Source organism: Erigeron canadensis, chromosome 7, assembly GCF_010389155.1.
Source record: "Erigeron canadensis isolate Cc75 chromosome 7, C_canadensis_v1, whole genome shotgun sequence".
In the NCBI taxonomy this organism is placed as follows: Eukaryota; Viridiplantae; Streptophyta; class Magnoliopsida; order Asterales; family Asteraceae; genus Erigeron; species Erigeron canadensis.
In genome coordinates this window covers 10,267,574-10,288,455 of record NC_057767.1, presented here as the reverse complement: position 1 = coordinate 10,288,455, position 20,882 = coordinate 10,267,574, and the positions used below count along the sequence as shown (strand labels likewise).

General features: G+C 32.8%; 2 protein-coding genes and 1 long non-coding RNA gene across 3 annotated transcripts; 2 read left to right on the top strand and 1 right to left on the bottom strand.

The window, feature by feature from the left end:
• Positions 1-2,041: 2,041 nt before the first annotated feature.
• LOC122606494 lies at positions 2,042-3,717 on the bottom strand. Its single transcript, XR_006324921.1, has 5 exons — positions 3,629-3,717; positions 3,159-3,248; positions 2,963-3,066; positions 2,598-2,662; positions 2,042-2,260 (listed from the first exon to the last, which is right to left on the bottom strand). It is a non-coding gene; the product is annotated as an uncharacterized LOC122606494 (long non-coding RNA).
• A 3,137-nt stretch (positions 3,718-6,854) lies between these two features.
• On the top strand, positions 6,855-13,123 carry LOC122607786 (ribosomal RNA small subunit methyltransferase I). Its single transcript, XM_043780834.1, has 9 exons — positions 6,855-7,085; positions 7,176-7,243; positions 10,489-10,585; positions 10,674-10,802; positions 11,345-11,453; positions 11,551-11,695; positions 11,835-11,877; positions 12,543-12,716; positions 12,806-13,123. Exons 1-9 carry the CDS (start codon positions 6,924-6,926, stop codon positions 12,908-12,910), a joined length of 1,032 nt encoding a protein of 343 aa, XP_043636769.1. The 5' UTR covers positions 6,855-6,923; the 3' UTR covers positions 12,911-13,123.
• A 3,317-nt stretch (positions 13,124-16,440) lies between these two features.
• On the top strand, positions 16,441-20,412 carry LOC122608538 (BEL1-like homeodomain protein 3). The gene is made up of 5 exons (XM_043781639.1): positions 16,441-16,503; positions 16,736-17,494; positions 18,487-18,857; positions 19,669-19,729; positions 19,935-20,412. Exons 2-5 carry the CDS (start codon positions 16,817-16,819, stop codon positions 20,238-20,240), a joined length of 1,416 nt encoding a protein of 471 aa, XP_043637574.1. The 5' UTR covers positions 16,441-16,503; positions 16,736-16,816; the 3' UTR covers positions 20,241-20,412.
• The last annotated feature ends 470 nt before the right edge of the window (positions 20,413-20,882 follow it).

Below are 20,882 nucleotides of genomic sequence, written 5' to 3'. Positions count from 1 at the left end.
TTATGATTATTTTAATATATCGACTACTATTATTTTGAATCTGTTTCGAAACTAGCTCATTAATGGTGTGATTTTTTAGCCGTTGTTATTCTATCAGGGGAAAATGCAACATATATTCTGATGGTGTTGAATGTTTTAGTATGATTATTTAGCATAGTGGAACAATTCATCATTTTAATTTGTATATGAGAGATATACTTCGGATCTTATGAAAAGCATAGTATCAATTTTAAATAATATCTTTAGATAAAACCCTTTGATCCACGTTATGTTTAGGATTTAACACAATAGGAGATGACTTTGCAAGGTTTTTGGCTCGACTCTTTTGTTTTTTATCAAGAATTTATTTCCCTATCTTTCTTGCATTAACTGATAAAATCATTTGATCGACGTTTGGAATGTCCTTGGATGGGTTCCTTTTTTATTCTGAATAATTTTCCTAGATCTGTATGCAAAGATGTTTATTCGATTCTTATGGTTAGTTTGATTGGGGTTTATTTTTTAAAATTGGATTAAATACATAGAAACACACTAAGAGAACTTACAAGTTTTTTCCATGTTTTTCTTGTTATTTGCAGGGCACTATCGGGCAATGGTGAATGGGCGGAAAATTTTAGAAGTATTTTGACTGATTGAGTGACTATTCAGCTAGCAAATTTTCAAGTTGATTTCGGTATATCTATTTAATATATTTGAATTCTAACTTTTTAGCTTTGATTAACTAGTACAATAAATAAAGGACACTTGGGTCTAAGCTAATAAGTCGTTTTAAGAGCCAAATTCTTGTCGTTTTCATGCCTCTAGTTTTACCACCAAATCGTGGTCGTCGTGTTTTGGCTGTTCTCCACGTGTTTACTTTTACATTGTCGTCCTTAAGGCATATATCCATGGAGACGACGAGGATAAGAGATGGGGGCCCACATTCTGAAGTCCTTACTTTAACCACCTCATTATCAACGTTCTGGAGTTAATTTTAAAAATATGAAATGATGTTGCGATAAAGTGATAGTGATAAGTTTAGAATTTGGTGAGAATGGTTATGTTAGTGATAGAGTGAAATTTCAAGTAAATTCTGAAAGTGAAAAAAGATGTGGCATTAATGTGACATGTTAGGAATTTGAGAATATGGTTTCTTTATTGGCTTCAGCCTTTTCCTATTTCTCATAAGTCATATTCTCACATTCTAACATATCACATTAACGCAAGATTTGTATCTATTTTTGTAGCACAAAACCTATTGATTTGACCTCGTAATAGTTTGCTAATACAACTTATGTCAATATTAAACTTTTTTTCTCTTGGGAGAATTCAATATACACCAACACATGGTGAACACAATGACTTCTAGCACCTTTTTCTTTTAATTGGTTTTTATCAGACATTTGTTAATATGCATTAATGATCCTTACACAATAATTTTTAGCCATATACAACACTATTTGCATTATATAGTTGTACAATACAACCATGTAATGTATATATTTATTGTGTATGGCAAAAAATAAGTTGTGTAAGGATCACTTTCCATTTAATATCGCTTACTAATTAGCTACGCCTATTTTCTATGCCAACTTTAACCTTCCCTTCCTAATCTTTCTAATTAAACTAATGATTCTCTCTAATTAATTTCGTTCCTTTCTTTTGTATATTTTTTACTCCTCATAAGGAAATATTTTGTATTATTGGAATTTAATACTAATAGTCATTTGAGATAATTTTCTCATTAAATACATTTGACTTAAAAGTTTTCGATTGATTTGTTCTCCATTCTTTATATCGGGGGTGGATAAGTTATTTATTATATTTATATATATATATACAATATTCTTTTGTCCCACTAAATGTATTTTATTTTAAGTTTTTTCAGTTTTTTTTTTTTTTCTTTGACTTTATACATTTTGATTTGTGTTATATAATGCTAGAGCGGTATCCGCGCGTTGCAGGGGTAATTCTAAAAAATGGTGGTTAAATGTGGTGGTAAGTTTCCTGTTGCGTGGATTTATCACTAAAAACAAATGTGTTCTATAAAGTAGACCTACACATGCAATAAGACTAATAATTTTTATCTAATTAATGTAGAAAATGAATTGAGATCTTATCTTCTACATTAACCAACCGTTATCAATCCGATGTTTTAAAGATTGTAAAGAAAACTTTCAATCTATATTAATATACGTTGAGCTGCATTTTGAGACATTGAGTTACTTTCTTGAGCTATGCTTTGAATGTATTGTTAATGCATAGTTGTTCACCTGCATAGCTGCATAAATCAACATATCACAACATCCATTATTATATGTTGGTTAACGGTCTTACCATTGTCACCAACTTTAAAGTAACTATACGCATAAACATCTCTACTCTAAAACAATCAATGATAAATACTTAGATACATAAGCTTCTACAAAGTGAATTTTACAACCATTTGTCATATGTCATGTGACTGATCTTAGCATAGTCTTCGTTTATTATCCATTTCTTTATCAAGTTTTTATTTCTCTTAATATATTGCTCAGATACAATTTCCACCTATCTTGGCATATGACATATTTGTTATCAATACGAAACATTAAGCTCTGATCAATATAAGTTCTAACCTGAACAGCTGGAGCAGGCATCGTTTGACAGACCCATTGCGAAAATGATCATAAATCTAAGAAATCTTGACAAAAACAATACATTAAAAGATGAATCAAGACATTCTCACTATTATAAACAGAATTAAAAATGAGATGGTACTTAAAACCATGCACCTTCTAACAGCTATGCATTATCTAAAACTTCTTTATACGCCACGTTTGAGGTGCATAATCCAGGTTGATTAGAGTATGTGTATGCCACAATGTGAGTATGCGTATAAATTTATACAACTTTATAGGTTGATAGATGCATATAGTTTTTAAAGTTAACAGATTGTATATATTTATGATGACCAAATACTTGCTATATTTACCAAAATTACCATTAATCTTAGTTAACTCAGCCAACTCCAATTTTTCGTACTTCAATGGGCAACGCTTATTTAAGGAGCCCCACTTCTGACTGCTCCATTGCTTCTCGCGTCTCCTGTAGTTACTTTTGTTTATTAATACTATGTGATAACTCTACATGAAAGCGACTATACAATGTGTATGGTGGATTCTTAGTTAAGTTCTTACCTCCTCCATAAGCAGGTCATTGAATAGGCGTTGTTTCAGCTTTATTTGAGGTTGTATCAAACATTATAGAAGTGCTGGCATAATCAATCCCTACAACGTCGTAAATTTACACACAAAATCTTGATTTAAGACGACAATCAAATCCATGAAACAATTCTAATCATGTTTTTTCTTTCTTAACAAACAACGAAATGATCACAAAGTCAGCAAGATGATCGGTTACAAATAAAAGTATAACATGACAGACCACATGATAGCTAAATGAAAAGTGGTATGAAGCGAATATAAGATTGCTAAAAAAAAAAAGTAACAATGATACCAACGGATAGTTGAAGCTACATCCATTGAATCAACTCGAATATAAGATTGCTAAAATGAAAATAAATCAAAAACTTATAACCCCCCATTAAAAATATCACCCAACTGAAATATTTAAAACCCTACTCATGAACTTGGGAAGGAAAAATTACCCTATTCGACCTCATCTAAATCTGCATAAGAATTCGAAGATTTACCTGCACATTAACCGAGCTTACATAACTATTTACAATATATATCAATAATCAATAATAAATGACTTGTAAGGACAAAAGAGTTGAGCCATCAAATATTAAAACGTTACTGTATCCATGTAAAGATAACAATGGATGGATAAAGATAATAATTATGATGAAGATTATTGAAAATGTTCTAAGAAAATACATAAATCGAAGTTAAGAAAAAAATATCAATCACAAATATTTACTAATTGCGGATGGTGATTGCAAATAATAGAAACCCATTGCGGTTTGAAATAAACATGCTGGATTCCGGTTGAATTCCGTTGGGCGGCAACGCCATCAACACCGGTTGATTGAAATTGGGTGGATTGAAAATTTTGAAATCGACTGGATTGAATTAAAATGACTTTCTCCTCACCCCCTTTCTCTTCCAACGAACGGTGTATTAAAATCCGTTGGACAACCATGGTGGATTGAAGCGGGGACGTGAAAATTTTTTAGGGGTTGAAAGAGGAGGGGGCAACTAATGAGTAAGGGTTTCAAGTTGTGTACTTGTGTCAGATTGTTTTGTAAGGGTAATTAAGTCTTAATGTATGGATGGGTATATAAAAATGAATTAAGATCAAAGGCAAATTAGGAATATCAGGTTCTTATTACTTAAATCCAATCCCTTTTATAAAGGTGTATAGATTTTATGGGATTTATAACAATAAAAAATACATTTAAAACTCAATAAGTTCATATCTCTTTTATTAAATATTATATAACACAAATTAAAATATTCAAGGTCAAAGTTTAAAAAAAAAGGCTTTGAAAATTCAAAATAAGATACATTTAGTAGCACGGGTGAAGTAATAATTATTAAGGTAAATTACAAATTTAAACACAGTGGCCAGGGGTGTTTCACTAAACCTGCTATGCGGGGCCCTAGAGGAGTTTACTCCAAAGTCTCGAGTTCGAGCCTTGCTAGGTTCTCCTCGACGGTAATTTCCAATTAAGGAGGTGGTCTGATGAGAAAGACTATTTAAGATCCGCTTAGTGCGGAACCCTTTCGTTGTGCGATTAGCACACATCATACGCATCTAAAGTAAAATTCACTTGTCAAAAAATAAAAAATAAAAAAGTAAATTACAAATTTCGTCCATAAAGATTTTACTTTTCATCTTTATAGTGAAAAATAGCATAAAAGGTCTTAAAATTGGCAATATTGTAATTTCGTCCTCACAACTAATGTTCTTAGTTTTTTGCCGCTAAAGTGTTTGTATTTTCGTCATTAATTTCCACTCCTTTTCTCCGGCCAACATGTTTATTCCAAGCACAAATAAAACAACGAAAAACCTACACTCAAATATTTAGCATACCCCATAAATTAAAACTTAAGATGTTTTCAAAGTTTCTGTATAAATCCCTCATGTGACTTCGTCTCTTTGCAAAAAAAGTTTACATCCATATGTTCGTAATCAATAAATTATACTAAAACGGATCCATAATCTATAGTTTCAATCAATATATTCATAATCAATATAGATATTGTTGATAATAAATGAAAATATAGAATCAATGGCGGAGAGGGTTGTGGTGGTGGCCGCTAAAAAACCCATGCCGGAAAAGACTCACCCCAGTAAAGAAACCCTCGCTAGAAACGAGTACTTCATAAAATAAAAATGGATATTACGGAAATATACCCACATCGGAAAGAAATACATTGGATAAAAAACCTCGTTGGAATCGATTGAAAAATTACGTTGACGGAACAATCCTTCCATAATCTAGATCTTTGAATTGGTAGGAACGACATTAGTGTTGATGAGGACAAGTTAATATCTACGGGGTATTTTTCTTGTTGTGAATGTTTTGTAAGTAAAGAAATAAATGGATGGATGGATTTGATTTATAGATAGATATGGAGATGATATGAGATATTGTATAAAACGTAGATGGATGGATTGATAATGGGTGATGGTACCTCGTATAAAGATTAAATAAGAAGAAGAAGAATAAAAGAAGGAAAAAAAGGCTCGTAAATGATGAAAATAACCGTCACTTTAGTGGCACAAAAGTATAAAACTAACAATGTTAGTTGTAGGTAGGGATGTTCATCGGTTCGGTTATTCTGTCTATTTGGTTTGGAGTTTTTGAGTTTTGTTTTTCAAAACCAAAACCTAATTTAAAATGAAAAATCAAACCAAAAACCAAATTATAATTTGGTTCGGTTTCGGTTTAAAACCGAAAAACCAAATATGAAAAACACAAATTCATAATTTTTGTATGTCTAGGTTGTGTTTCAACCAAAATAATTTCAATTTTTACTGAAATAGTAAATTTAAACTTCAAGTACAATATGGATAAATAAATAACATAACTGAAACATCTAAACTCTTATTTGTTATTCTTATTAAAAAAAATTTATCAAGTCTTACATTGTTTGTCAACTGAATTATTTTAATTTCATAAGAAATCAATATAATAAACAAATAGAAAACAAAAGTAAAAAATACATTAATAACTATCTATACAAAAAAGTATATAAGTATTAAATATTTTTGATAATACATAAAAGGAATATATGTTATTCGGTTTTTTCGGTTTAACCAAATTCATTATCATAAACCCATAACCAAACCAAAAACCAAATATATAATTCGGTTTCGGCTACAAACCAAACCCAAAACCTAATTCAAAAACGGTTTGGTTTTTTTCGGTTTTTTAAATTGTTCGGTTTACAGTTTAACCTAAAGACCAAACCACGAACACCCCTAGTTGTAGGGACGAAAACTGCAAAAGTTGTTAACTTTTGGACTTTCTTTTTTCCACTTTTTCACATCAAGAATAGAGTAAGTAAACACTAATGTCGTCTTCCACAGATATTTGGGTCGCAATAGAGAAGGTTGAGATGTAAAGAGTCTTATCCTAACACGATAGTGTTAGGATAAAAACCTTTACGTCTCGAAAGGATGTAAAGAATCTTTTTTCCACTTTTGGACGACATAAAGATAAAACCCTTACGTCTCCAAAGGATGTTAACCAGTTATCCATCTTTGTTGATATTTAATTTTCTTATTATTATTATTATTATTATTATTATTATTATTATTTATTTTTTTTATTATTATTTTTTTTTTATCTTTTTGACGTAAAGGATAAAATGTGAAAATCATATAACTTCAGCGATCAAAATTGTAATTTGTCTAATAACTTTATCTTCCAAAGGGGAAAAAAAAATAAGAAAAGAAAGAAAGAAAAAGGTTACTGAGTATCGAGCAAAATGTTGAGGTTGACGATATCCCGTTTGCCGGCGCCATTTTCCATCACTTGTCAAATACCATTTGCTGCACCGCTATTCACCTTATCTACACGACGACGTTTTGCTCTGTTCTATTGCTCCGACTCACAAGCTGATTCTACTCTACAACTTTCTTCGAAACAGGTATTCTTTTATATTTATCATCAATTATAACCCTTATATATCTATACATATTTGTATTGATGAATTTATCTTTCATAAATAAAAAAAAAGGGAAATTTGAAGTCAGGATTGTATCTAGTTGGAACCCCAATTGGAAATCTTGAAGATATCACATTAAGGTATCACATACTTCCTATGCATTTTTTTTTTTTAAATTTTTAATTATATAGAATTTATTCTAAAATTAAATAGTGCCCGGAAATGTGGCGGAGATAGTTTTTAAAGGGTTGCTGTTTAAGTTTGCTTATTTTGAAGCTTCTTTGGGTTTGACTTATATCCGATAAGCTAATTTATTGTCAAGAGATAGTTTCATACTTATAGGCTTATTATGCAATTTTTAAGTCATGATAAGTTCATAAGCTGTTGGGGAAATTCGTGAATAACGAACAGGTAACTGGAAATAATCAAACTCTGAAAGGCGTGTAATCACTTTCAGATTGTATCAATTTGGCGGTTCACCCAAACTATTCAATCAGATACAATTCAGAGAATTAAGAACGTTTGGGTGTATAAATCCACCAAAACGGCGGTTATTTGCAAGGTTTCGAAATTGCCATTTTTAGTCCCTCAGCTCGACCCCAGCCAGGGGCTCTGCCCCTTGGACCCCGCCAGGGGCTGCCGCCCCTTGGACCCCCCTCCCAGGGGCGCTGCCCCCGGACCCCCGTACCTTAGGGGCTTCGCCCCTAAGGTCATAATAAATTCAAATAGGCGTGCACTCCGCACCACCAATCCTATATGATGTATTATTATGACAATACTGATCAAACAAGTTAATCCAATTACACTAAAATATCCAACATAAGCCTGAATACGCAATGGGTGAAATCCGAAAGTGGTAGTAATGGTTGTAAGTCGATGGTGGTGGTGTAAGAAACGGGTCAGGGGTAACTTTTCCGTTGGGTTGGAAAAAAAGGAGATGTGGGACATAATTATAATGCAGATGATTTGTCTATTAAAAGTTATAAATTATCTATAGTTATTATACTATTAGACATATGACCGCGCGATGCGGCGGTGTAGTGGCGGCGACGGTGACGGTGACGAGCGTCGGTAGCGGTAGCGGCGTGGTTATTAATGTAAAAGTAATTGATTTAAAAGGGGTAATGTAGTTATTTTAAGGGTTGAAGAGTGTATGTTTAAATAATTTCATTAAGGATATTATAGGTATATTAGGTGGAGATATTTAAATTAGTGAATAAAGGAGAGGTGTAATTTGGGACGATCAAGTTTTTTTTGAGAAAAAATAAGAGGGGATCAAATGCTTTATGATGTAGTATAGATATAGATATAGATATAGATATAAATATAGATACAGAGTGGTGGGTTAAATAGAGTAAAAGCAATCCAAAAAGTAAAAGGGGATCAATCTCCACCGTTAGATCAAGCATTTTCTTCCTCTTTCTTTTGTCTTTTCCGGCGAGACAACAGTCGCCGCCACTACCTTCTTCTCCAGCGACCGTCACCATCTCCTCCTTCTAGCTTCTTCTCCGGTGAAACAACCACCGCCACCACCTCCGGCAATCATGAGTTTCGTTTTCGGGTGGATACGGTACGGGCATTGCTCATCCGTTCTAAACTAGTTGTCACCGGACGCATATGAGAATCGTATGGATTTGATGGGCGGCGATCCAAGAGATGGTGGGGATTTGATACGGTACGGGCAAAGCCCTTGCTACCGGCGCCGACACCGACACCGACGCTGACGCCGTGTTGGGGTGGTCAGAGATGATGGTGGTAGCGGTGGTTGTCTCGCCAGAGAAGGAGGTGGTGGCTGGCGGCGGCAGTCTCGCCATAGAAGAAGAAGGTGACACACAGCCGGAGAAAGAGGAAGAAGGAGGAGGAAGGCTTGATCTGAGCCCTTGATCAGACGGCCAGGATTGATCCCCTTGTATTATTTGGATTGCTTCTACTCTAATTATCTTTCCCCTAGATACAGATACAGATATAGATATAGATATACAATAGATATAGATTATATAAAACATTTGTTTTCCTACCTAAGATTAAGTTTCTAATGAGAATGCACCTCTGTTACCCACCCAATAAACAGATGACACATCATTAATCTCACTTTCTGATCACCACTAGCCGGTAAGAAAACGACGGATACCGCCCAAAATCACCAGAAACCAGCCCAGTAATCAAAAAACATCTGTGAATGGTTGCATTGTGTGGGTATTATTATGCTAGTTATAACTTAATAGTTTCCCATATTATCTATAATTATGGTCTCTTTTAATGTGTTAAAGGAGAAATGTGACAACAGGTCTTGCCACTCTCGGTGAATGACCCGTATGTATATTTTAAACTCAGTACATAGCTTTATTGTGTTTTTTCACACAGATTAGTTGCACAGATTTTTTTTTCCCCCTGTATATCTACCAAGAAAAACTTATCAGCTTCACATCATAACAAAACACATTATCGAAGGTAGTGTTTTGATTGGCTTATCAGTCACTGAGCAAAGAAATATGGTAAGCGAGATCATTAAGTTCTACTATAAAGCCAACAATGGAGTAACAAGTGGGAATGATTCATCGTCTTTGTGACTTTCTCTGGGGAATTGACCTCTATCAAATATATAGACGGTGATTATCATATGATCCATGGGATAGAAAAAAATGTAAATGTAACAACACTTGTCAACCTCAGTTTGTCTATGATGAACAAGATTTAAATTTATATTAAATAAAACAACTAAAAGGAAACTATATAAAACAATGATGATATGTGCTGCTCCAGCATGAGAGATCTTATCGTGTTCTTACACTCACTGATGTGAGTGTAAGAATATAAGCAATAGTTATTCTCACAAATAAATATCTTGAATTTAAGAATAATAGGATTTTCCGTAAAAGAAGACTATGAACTTTGTCGGATTAAGCCTAAAATTTTCTTGCCTTGGGGTTTGACACTTCCACTGGTGGAGGAAATTAGAGGCTCAACAAAAGATATGCTATCGTTTTTTCAACTGTAATATTTGTAACCTTGGGGATGTTGTAATGCGTGAGTGTTGTGAAAACAGTAATGTAATGGCTCATTATGAAATTCAAATAACAAAGTTCCTAGTGTTACTAACCTTTGAGCGGAGTGAAGCAACTCCTTAAGATGAGCTTTACCTTGGTCCCCATTCTCAGCTTAAACTCAACAAGCGTAAGCTCTTCCAACGAGATGGTTTACGACAGCTTAAATATATAGTTTATGCAGATAAGTTGTTTGAAGAATTTAAGCTGTTTGAACATGCTTACCTGAACACCCTGATCTTGATTTAGGGTTATTCTTGTCATTGTGGGAAGATATTTTGGGGAGGTGGGACATTGCTTAGTTGTTTCACTGAATTTCAGAAATTAATTTGTAAACGCAGAGCTCTGCGAGTTTTGAAATCAGCAGACGTGATACTTGCTGAGGATACAAGACATTCGGGGAAATTGCTTCAACATTACAACATTAAAACTCCTCTAGTAAGTTCATCTATAGTTCTTCGACTTCGTAAAAAAGTATTGTGTGACTGTTTCTATGTTTTTCTAATTTATTGATTTAGTTTTATAGCTGAGCTATCATAAATTCAACGAGGCACAAAGAGAGCAATCGATATTGAAGAGATTGATTGAGGGTGAGATTATAGCACTTATCAGTGATGCTGGGACACCGGGAATCAGCGATCCTGGCTCCGAACTGGTGTGTTCATTGTTATACTTGTAATTAAATAATCAGTCCCTATAAAGCAAGTTACTTGATATAGTGTTTAAATGTGCTTCTGATGTTTGAGTCCCGATTGTTAGAAGTTCAGCCCTAGACTGTTTTGAAATTCCTGTATATTAAAAGTTTAATTCTTAAACTAACTGAAAAGGAATATTTTTTGTGTGTAAAAAGAGACGCGTCTTGTTAGACGAGACTTTAAGAGTAAAATTCTCTCAAGTCTCAAGTTATGTTAAAATACGGAGTAACTATGTTTTTACTTTTGCTATGTTGTTTTTTATTATCTGGCATTAACTCATTTTTAGACCACGAAAAAATCAGAGTGATTATCCCAACATTTAAAGCTGATATTTGAGACTGCGAGTTTCGTAATCAAAAAATCATATTTCAAAAATGCATATACAAACATTTAATTTTTGGCAGTTCTTTTTCCTTGCAAATTGTTTATGTAATGTCTGGCAGTTCTTTTTCCTTGCAAATTGTTTATTTAATTTTTGTGGTTGTTTGAGAAATTGATTTAGGCGAAGTTGTGTGTGGAGGCAAATGTTCCGGTCATACCCATACCTGGACCTTGTGCATTTGTGGCTGCTCTTTCAGCCTCGGGTTTGTCCACAACTGAGTTTGCATTTGGTAAGTCACTTGTAAATCCCGTAGAAATCATCTGACAAAGAAGATATATTGTCCCAGTTTTGACCTTGATGTTACTAATGTAAAATGATGTCTGTAGTTGGGTTTCTTCCCAAAAATGCAAGTGCTAGAAGGGATAGGCTAATGGTTTCTTCAAATGAAGCAGCCACTCAAATTTTCTATGTTCCTCCACATAAGCTTTCACAATTTCTTGAAGAAACTTCATCTCTTTTTGGTGAACTTAGGTAACCAGGTTCCAGTTGATTTTTTGTTTTCTTAATATTATTTGTAAAATAAGTATATTAGTAGGCTGAAATAAAGTTTTTGTACTATTATCTTGTGACAAGCTAATTATGCTCATCTTATTACTTCTGTTAATTCCAGGCGATCTGTGATGGCTCGAGAGATCACCAAAATGCATGAAGAGGTGATTGTATCTAAACTCATAAGTTATTTCTCAATGACTCTCCATTGGCCTTATGATGAGATATCTGTTATCTTTTCAAAGAATTTAACTTGCGATATTTCATCATAAATTGCATGACTTAACAGATATACAAAGACTGTAGTATATTTCTGTCAACTTGAATCTATTCAGGGATAGGTTATTTTGAATCTTATTTTCCATAATGATTGTATTTGTGTGTTTACAGAAAAAGATGAAATTAATTATGAAGCTAAGATGCGTGAATACATGTCTTAGAATTTGGGTCACTTCACCTTGTTTTTTTGAAAGTGTTTGAAGTGACAAATGGGCAGGTCGAAAGCGTTGGGTAATGGGTCGTTGTCCCAAAACATTTTTTTCCCAAGCTTGTTGGATCATTATAACCAAATTAGTATGTCAACTACCCTTATTAAAAGATATATTTACTTTCAAATTAAATGAAGGTTTAGAAAAACTGGTTTAGGCGACCGGATGCATTATAATAATTACGCTTTTGTGGTTTTTGACCCATTTTACTTAACTAACCTGTTGTACGTGTAGCAAAATTCTTTGAGATAAAACGTTACCTGAAACCTGTTTTATAATTTGCCAGCTCAAGATACAACTAATAGAAATAATATTGACTGATAAATGTATACGCTCATTAGTTTTGGCGAGGCACTCTAAGGGAAGCCAAAGCAGCATTCTTAGATCGCCAACCGAAGGGAGAAATCACATTTTTGATTGAAGGCAAGCCGCATTGTGAGATTGAAACTCCAACGGAAGCTCAACTGGAGAATGATTTGGCAGAGCTAATCTCCAACGGCCATACTCTCTCTGAAGTAAAGTTTACCTTAAATTTTAGAAGTTTAAGGAAATTTTGAAATCACTATCTCTTCTGTTTTAATGGGAGTTTTTTTGGTGTGTTCAGGCAGTCAAATTGGTAGCTGCAGGATCGTCAATGAAGAGAAAAGTGATATATTCATTGGCCTTGAGAAAATTTGGGAAATATGATGTGGTGGATGATGTAGATTGATGCTTTTGATCATACGAGGTTCGTTATAATGCATACTTGCTCCTGTTTCTGTTAAGAGGCAGGAAATATTTTAGCTTTTCCATATCTATCATAGGTAAAGTTTTGTGTAAGTTATCCATTTTGTAGCTCGAGTTGCTACCTAGGTTTCATATTTGACATTTTGTTTGAGATTCATATGCCAATAATGTCGGCCTAATTTCCGACATTTTTTTATTGAGGTAGGTTGGTGCATACTCTTTTAGTCTCACTGATTATTACAAATCTGTCAAAAGATAATACATGTGAAACCTGCATTCTGAGTTTTTTTGCATTGATGGTTTGCTACCACTCTCAGTCTTGCTTTTGGCAAGAATCGAACTTCCGTCTCTTAAGACAACAAACCCTCAATGATGTCATGATGACCAACGCCAACCCACCTAAGTGAGTTGGTTAGATATCAGAATATAATCTATGTAAATATATGCTTTTCAAGAAATCCAATGGTTGACTATGGTAGTCATCAACTTATCATGCTAAAGCTTGCATTTGATCATTTGTTTTTACTGTTGTGCTGCTTAGTCATCTGTTTACAATTCATATAATGGCTTGTACAAATTACAAATACAAATAATAGGAACAATGCATGGTTTAATTACCCAACACATTACACATCCACCTTCATACAACACACCTATTTTACAGCCTTTAAGAAACAATATAAAGAACATAGGTCCCATGTGAAACATGTTTGAGGTTTTCATGTCGGATAGACCTTGCTCCCATAATTTTGACAAGCCTTGCTAAGTGAATTCGGTATCAGGGTTTCATTTGGCCGACTTAACTAGGGCGCGTTTGGTTCACATAATATTTTTGTAAGGATTGTAATCCGTCAACGGAATTAGATTCCGCAAGAATGAAATTTTATGGAACGTTTTTTGTTTTCTTGAAATTCACGAGAAGGAAGGAATCAAATTCCATTCAATAACCTCAAGGAATGGAGATTCTATCATTTGATGGAATGTTAACATTCCAATGGAATGAAATTCTATCATCTTTTTATAACTAAACTAAACGTATTACGAAATGAAATTCAATTCCAATTCCATCAGATTTCATCAGAATATGTGAAACAAACGCGCCCAAAAACCATACAGATTCCGACCTAGTCGATTGTTGCCAACATGGTTTTCGGGGCAATTTTTCCGTTTTGTGACGAACCCAGTTAATATGAGTAGACAAGATGGTTTTTAACATATAGTGTGATTACGTGGTACAATTTTCAGTGCGATGGTTTTAGTAAAAAGTTAATTCAACGTCAAAGTGGTAATAATTTGCCGATTTTTTTTATAACGTTATTTACGGATGCTCTAAAATAGAATGAGATACCTACATTCTACAAACCACAAATTAAATTCCATTTCCGTAATTATTCCTAGAAAATTCTACTAAGAAGATTATTTTGTCCCATATCATCTAACTACAACCTAACTCAATCCAATCATTACTATGGCAATACGAAATATCAAATCGTAAAAATCTAAACTAATTACTGTATCATTTTTTCTGATAAAATTTTCGATCAACCTACAACTCAAATATTTAACAATCAGTCGTTACCACTACTATCATCCACCACAATCAACTCGATGTTTTGCAGAGACGTAACCTTTAATTCAATCAACAGCTTTCGGCTTACCTCTCATTTGTATTGGAATGAACAATCAATTTCTAATACAAAGAATTTTTCCAGAAAAATTTATTTACTTATTGAAGATTTTGTTTTCATTAAAAAAAATTCAACCTAATTAACGATAGATATACCAAAACATGCACATAGATAACAATATGTATTTACTATCTGGTCAATGCTTTGGACATTTCTCTACTACAATTTCTATTAGAATTGCCATTTCTATTGACCTAATTGTTCGATATATTCTTAATGTTATCAACATATAGATGATTTTCCTTAAAAACGAAAGATGGGGTAGGCGGGTAGCTAAATAAGTTAAAATTAACAAAAAATCTACTAAATGAAATCCTGAGATCTTTTTATTTTGTCGCTCACGCTGTCTTCCTTCCCCTCTTTTATTTTTCTTTCTGTCTAGTACGTACTCCTATCAAATCTTTTTTTTTTTTTTTTATTTGGCCCCCCAAAGTTTTCCCGTATTAAAAACTTAGAATATAAAAATTTATAGATTCTTCATTGGTATATTCAGAAAATACGCAATGGTAAATCACAAAATCAGTGACGAAAAATATATATCATCTTTACATCTACTAACATAATTTACTACTATATAAAATACGTTTTGAAACTTTTATAACTTGTAAATTGCTATATGACCCTGGTTTTGATGATGTAACATCGGTTGATGATTAATTTGACAAAGTATATGGCTTCACATAATTAAGCAAAAAGTCTGCTTGAGCTTGTTACTTAAGCACGATATCAGCTGGTAAGTTCCAAATTAATTAAAATATATACAGGTGTTCCGCTGAACCCAAAATTTAAAATTTTTAGATCGACTTAATTGTTTGATTAATTTGTGTTCAACCTCAAAAATCATCAAGCTACAGCTGGTCGAGGTAAAAATGTACCAACCAAGACTTAATCTCAATTGCAATTAACTAATGTAAGTTTGTATGCTTATTTTGGTAACATGATGACACCAAAAGAATGGTCTTTTGACGTTAATAACTTTTTATAATAAGAGTTGCTTGTCATATCTAAAAGCTTTCCTAAACTTCAATAACATAATTTAATATTTACTTACATGCATATATATCAACTTTTTATATATATAAACACACAATTAAAATAACACATTTCTTAAGCAAGAATAATATGACTAGAGTTTGGTAGAATATATATACATATATTGTTATAGTAATATTTATGAAGAATATAAAATCAAAGCCATAAACTACAAGCAACAACAACTACTTGCAACGATAAAGAATGCTTAAATTTTAGGTTGAAGAGAAAGAATTAGAAGAGGATTATAGTTTAGGTCCAACAACTGGTGGTTAGAATTAGACTTCCACTATTCTCAAATTTGAAGCAATCATTTCTTAGCTACTACTAATCAAACTACACAAGATTAAGCAACACCAATTTCATGTCCCATGCTACTCCAAATAACCCACAAATCTTTTCTTCTTATCATTCCATATTATATTATATATATATGTTAGCATAAGTATTTTATGTCAATTTGTCCCCACGTGTGAAATAATGATAGGTTTGCTTATGTTATAATTAATAATCAACAATCTTATTGTTGTTGTGTTATTTTATTTAGTTAATGAGCTGGGTATTTGTACACCTATAGAAGTTTATGATTAATATATTTGATCTTGCTTCCTATTTCAATAATTCAAATTCAAAACTTCATTCAATTCATTGTTTGAGTTTAAGATGGTCATTGTTCAATGATTAGAAGGGTTGGTGTGTTTGTTTTACTGTTATATTTTAATATTTAATTTTTCTTTATATAATATTATGAGGAATATATATACATCTTCTTGTTCATATCCATTTTTGTCTCCCTTTTAGGAAGAATTTGCTTCTAATGCTTTGGTTTTGTCTTAATCTTTGCTCAAGATCATAGGTACCAACTTTTTACCACATATTCATATTTGACCTATGATCTTATTTCTTTGAAAGTATATTGAAACTTTCATAACAAAGCATATATGTAATTGTTTGAAACTATGGTTTCTTTTTTAAAATCAAAAGTTGATAGTTTTGTAAATATGGATCATCAAAATACGTCTTCTTTTTGCTTCTTTTTGATGGATTCTTTCTCATTTAACTTTTATCTGTTTTGCTTGTTAAATTAGGTACTTCCACCAGCTTGTAAAAGGATCATTCACCAGTGATTGAAATTTTGAGTGATAGTGACTAATTTCTTGTAAATAAAGATGGCTACTTATTATCCAACTTCAACAAATCATCAAAGAAATGTGCTTCCAAGTTCCTTTCTTTCCACACAACAACTTAATTCTTATCAAGAATCACCATATCCTCCAATTGATACTATGTACCAACACCATAATTCAAATGACCCTTCTTTTTTGGATCTTTTTTCGAGTCAAACTCATTCAAACCCTCAAAATATTCCGAGTACCGAGAATCCTCAAGAATTATCCCTCAGTCTTGGAATGCAAATAACTTCTTCTTCTATGGATTTGCCTTCTTTCCAATATAACTACTTGAATCCCCATGTTCAAGTACATTCAAGTACTGATCATGGCTCTCAAAGGAATAAAGTCGAAGAAAACGTTGACCTTTTGTCGTTTGACCGACCTATGAACAATGTTCATTGTTCAGTTTCTAGTCCTTATCAAATCCCATCTGGGATTGTGCCAAGGATATACAATTCAAGATATCTTAAACCATCACAAGAACTGCTTGAAGAAATGGTTAATATTCATGATGCTATGAGGCAACTAAAGATGAACAAGCACAACAATCTACATAAATTCGATGAACACAATACCAAAATCGAGTCTACTACAAGTTCCTCTGGCGAACTTTCGTCTTCTGAGAAAAATGAGCTTCAAAACAAGGCTACCAAACTATTTTCTTTATTAGATGAGGTACATTTTTAACTTAGAACTATATGTTAATTATCGATGAGGGTCATTTTAGAATTAAGATAAAGATTATTTATATGAACACACACATACACACACCCAAACACAAACACACACACACACATATAAAATTGATGTCTTGGGTGCAATTCTTGATGTGAGAAAATTTTTCCAAGAATGGAGATTAAGGTTTTCTAAAAATTGGGTTTTCTCTAGAATATAAGTTGAGTATATATAAAGAGGTGGGACCATTCGGTTCGTATTTGGTGTTGTGACGCCGAGGGAGAGTTGGGGGGGGGGGGGTTTATAAATTCGTGAATTCCTTTGTGACCCAGATAAAGCTAAGATGGGCCGTAGTATTTATTCCAATTCCAAGGCAAGGATTCAAAATCGATATGAAGATTATGAGCTGTCCCGTATAAAACCAGTTGTTTGTGGTATAAATTCGTTGACAATATGTCTACGCTGGTTTCAGCCTTCCCCATGCCTTATGACTATAGGGTATTTTTTTATTTTTTTTTTTATGAAAAACAAACGTGCATGAGATAACAAATCCAGTGTTTCACGAAGATATCGAGCTTCCCAAGCTCTATGCTGTTGGGGAACTCTGTCAATCATAAAAGTAGACCTAGAGTTGTAATTAAATAAGAATGTTCACCTCCGAGCAAAACCAAAAGTAGGATTTTTCAGGTATATATTATCACAATTATGTTTTACCATTGTTAAATATCTTTAATTTGGATTAGTTGTGTTTGCTGTCTTTAATATATCTACATATATATCTGATGGTCGTATTACACCCCACAAATCACATTGCATATCACAATGAATACCAGCCAACAAATTAGAGACTATTTATTCGAACGTTGATTATTCATAATCACATAATCACTTTTCTAAAACATATATTTAAACACATTAATTTAAAGTAATCCATTGAGTGAATCTGTAGTTTATTAAAGTAAACCGAACAATTGTTGTCTAATATTTTGTAGGTAGACAGGAAATACCGAGAATATTGCCAACAATTACGAATCGTTGAGGGATCATTAGATATGGTGACAGGTTGTGGGGCTGCTAGATCATACACAACACTTGCTCATCAAACAATTTCACGACACTTTCGCACCTTAAAGGATGCAGTTAATGCACAAATTCAAATGACCCGGAAAAGTCTTGGAGAGCAAGATGATTCCTCATCAGAACGCGTTTTACCACGTTTACGTAATGTGGAAAAGCAGCTCAGGCAGCAAAGGATATCTCATCCTCTTGGTGTTATGCGTCATTCTTGGAGGCCTCAAAGAGGATTGCCTGAAGGCTCGGTGTCAATCCTTCGTGCTTGGCTTTTTGAGCATTTTCTTAACCCGTACGTATGGTATCTTTATCTTCATTTTGTTTGGCTTATATCCCAACTCCCAACTATGTTTTGCAAGGGTAACACTCCGGTGAGAATACTTTTAAAATAAGAACGGTGAGAACACTTAAAACATCATTTTGATGCATTAAAAGTCCATAAAACTAACATAGTGCATAACTAATTATCATTATTTAAGTATTTAACAACACATTGATCGGTCAAAATCAAAAAAATCACGTTTTTTGTTGGATGCATCATTTTGAAGAATATGTATCCAAGATGGATGCACAAAATAAAAAAACATGATTTTTTTTATTTTAACAGGTCAATGTGTTGTTAAACACTTAAAATAATGATAATTAGTTATACAATATGTTAGTTTTATGGTTTTTTAATGCATTAAAATGTAGTTTTTAAATGTTTACACCGTGTTCTTATTTAAAAACTGTTCTTATTTGATTATTCTCTGTTTTGTAATAGGTTGAGTTACATTAACTAATAATCTTTTTTGAATAATAAAATTTATGCATATATAAGATACACTTTTACATCTATTTCATCTATACACAAATAACTATAGGAATTAGTATCTCAAAATGTAATTAACTATATGCACGAGTATTCATAGTGTAGTATAACATACTTCAGTTTAGTTCATTGTGTGTACATAACAAGTTACTTACATAAAATGAACAAATTTATAGTACGCTATCATTCATGTTTAATCAGTTACATTTTGGCGCACTAATCCCATAATTAAACTAGCGAAACCTGAAACATATATCACCAATTTGACTTCTATAATGTTGCTTTTATTTAGTTACCCTAAAGACTCGGAAAAGATAATGCTAGCAAGGCAAACCGGACTCACAAGAAGCCAGGTATGTTTACAATAAGCTTTATATTGTTCTTTTATTGGATTAATATATACGTGTAATTGGTAATTGTCTATCTAGCAAACTTTTTTAGCATTTTCGTTATTGAGCTTATAGCGAATTTCGACAAATTTATTTTTAGTAATTAGCTCAAAGTATGGAAATCAATGACCTAACTTGTTATATGAATCCATTTCCATGTGAATATCAGATTGCAAATTGGTTTATTAACGCACGAGTGCGATTATGGAAACCAATGGTTGAAGATATGTACAAAGAAGAGTTTCGTGATCAAGAGATCATGAATACATCTTCACCGGATGAACAATCAAGAAAAGCAGCATTTGATCAATCATCTTCTTCGGAAGACAAAGAGAAAATGCTGCAAAAACACTCAAATCTTGATTTTGTGAATGATATGGACGACGTGAACGAATATGTTGGACAAAGGCATATTGATCTAGCAGACCAATATCGGTTTGATGATCCTCAGTTGTTACCCGATTTCGTCGTGTAATATATATACAGATATTCTTGATGCTATAAAATGTACATGTATAACACAAAGATGAACTACATGAACACTACACAATGTAACGGTGGTGTTTTTGTTGAACGTCTAGTGAAATTTTTTATTCGAAACTTAATTAGCTTCTATATATGAAGAGATATAGATATGGAATTATGGACAAGGTATACAATTTCCAAACATGTAATAAAGAAATGATTTGTCTCCTATAATTATGAGTTTTAATGGGCTTAATGCACATTGAATAGATGAAAATTTTATCTATACGTTATCCTTTATAAAAAAACTATCCTTGTCTAAGACTTTAAACACATTTAATTTTTTTCCCTTAAATTACTCCTTCACGTTTAGTTCTAATTTTTTCCCTTAAATACTCCTTTGCTAAATACAACGTGTGTAACACCCCGAGCTAGGGCTCAAAATATTACGGAAATTATATAGCACACAATGGAATTATCGTAGAACATAAACTACATGAAAATAAAGGATTCGGTGAATCCAAACCAACATTTAAGGTGCAAGATACAAAGTAAACAAGAAGTCATGAATGAGAAATAAACGGGTCATTACAACTAATTCCATAAGTACCAAGCATAAACCTAAATGGACAACGGATCACGGATCCATGGG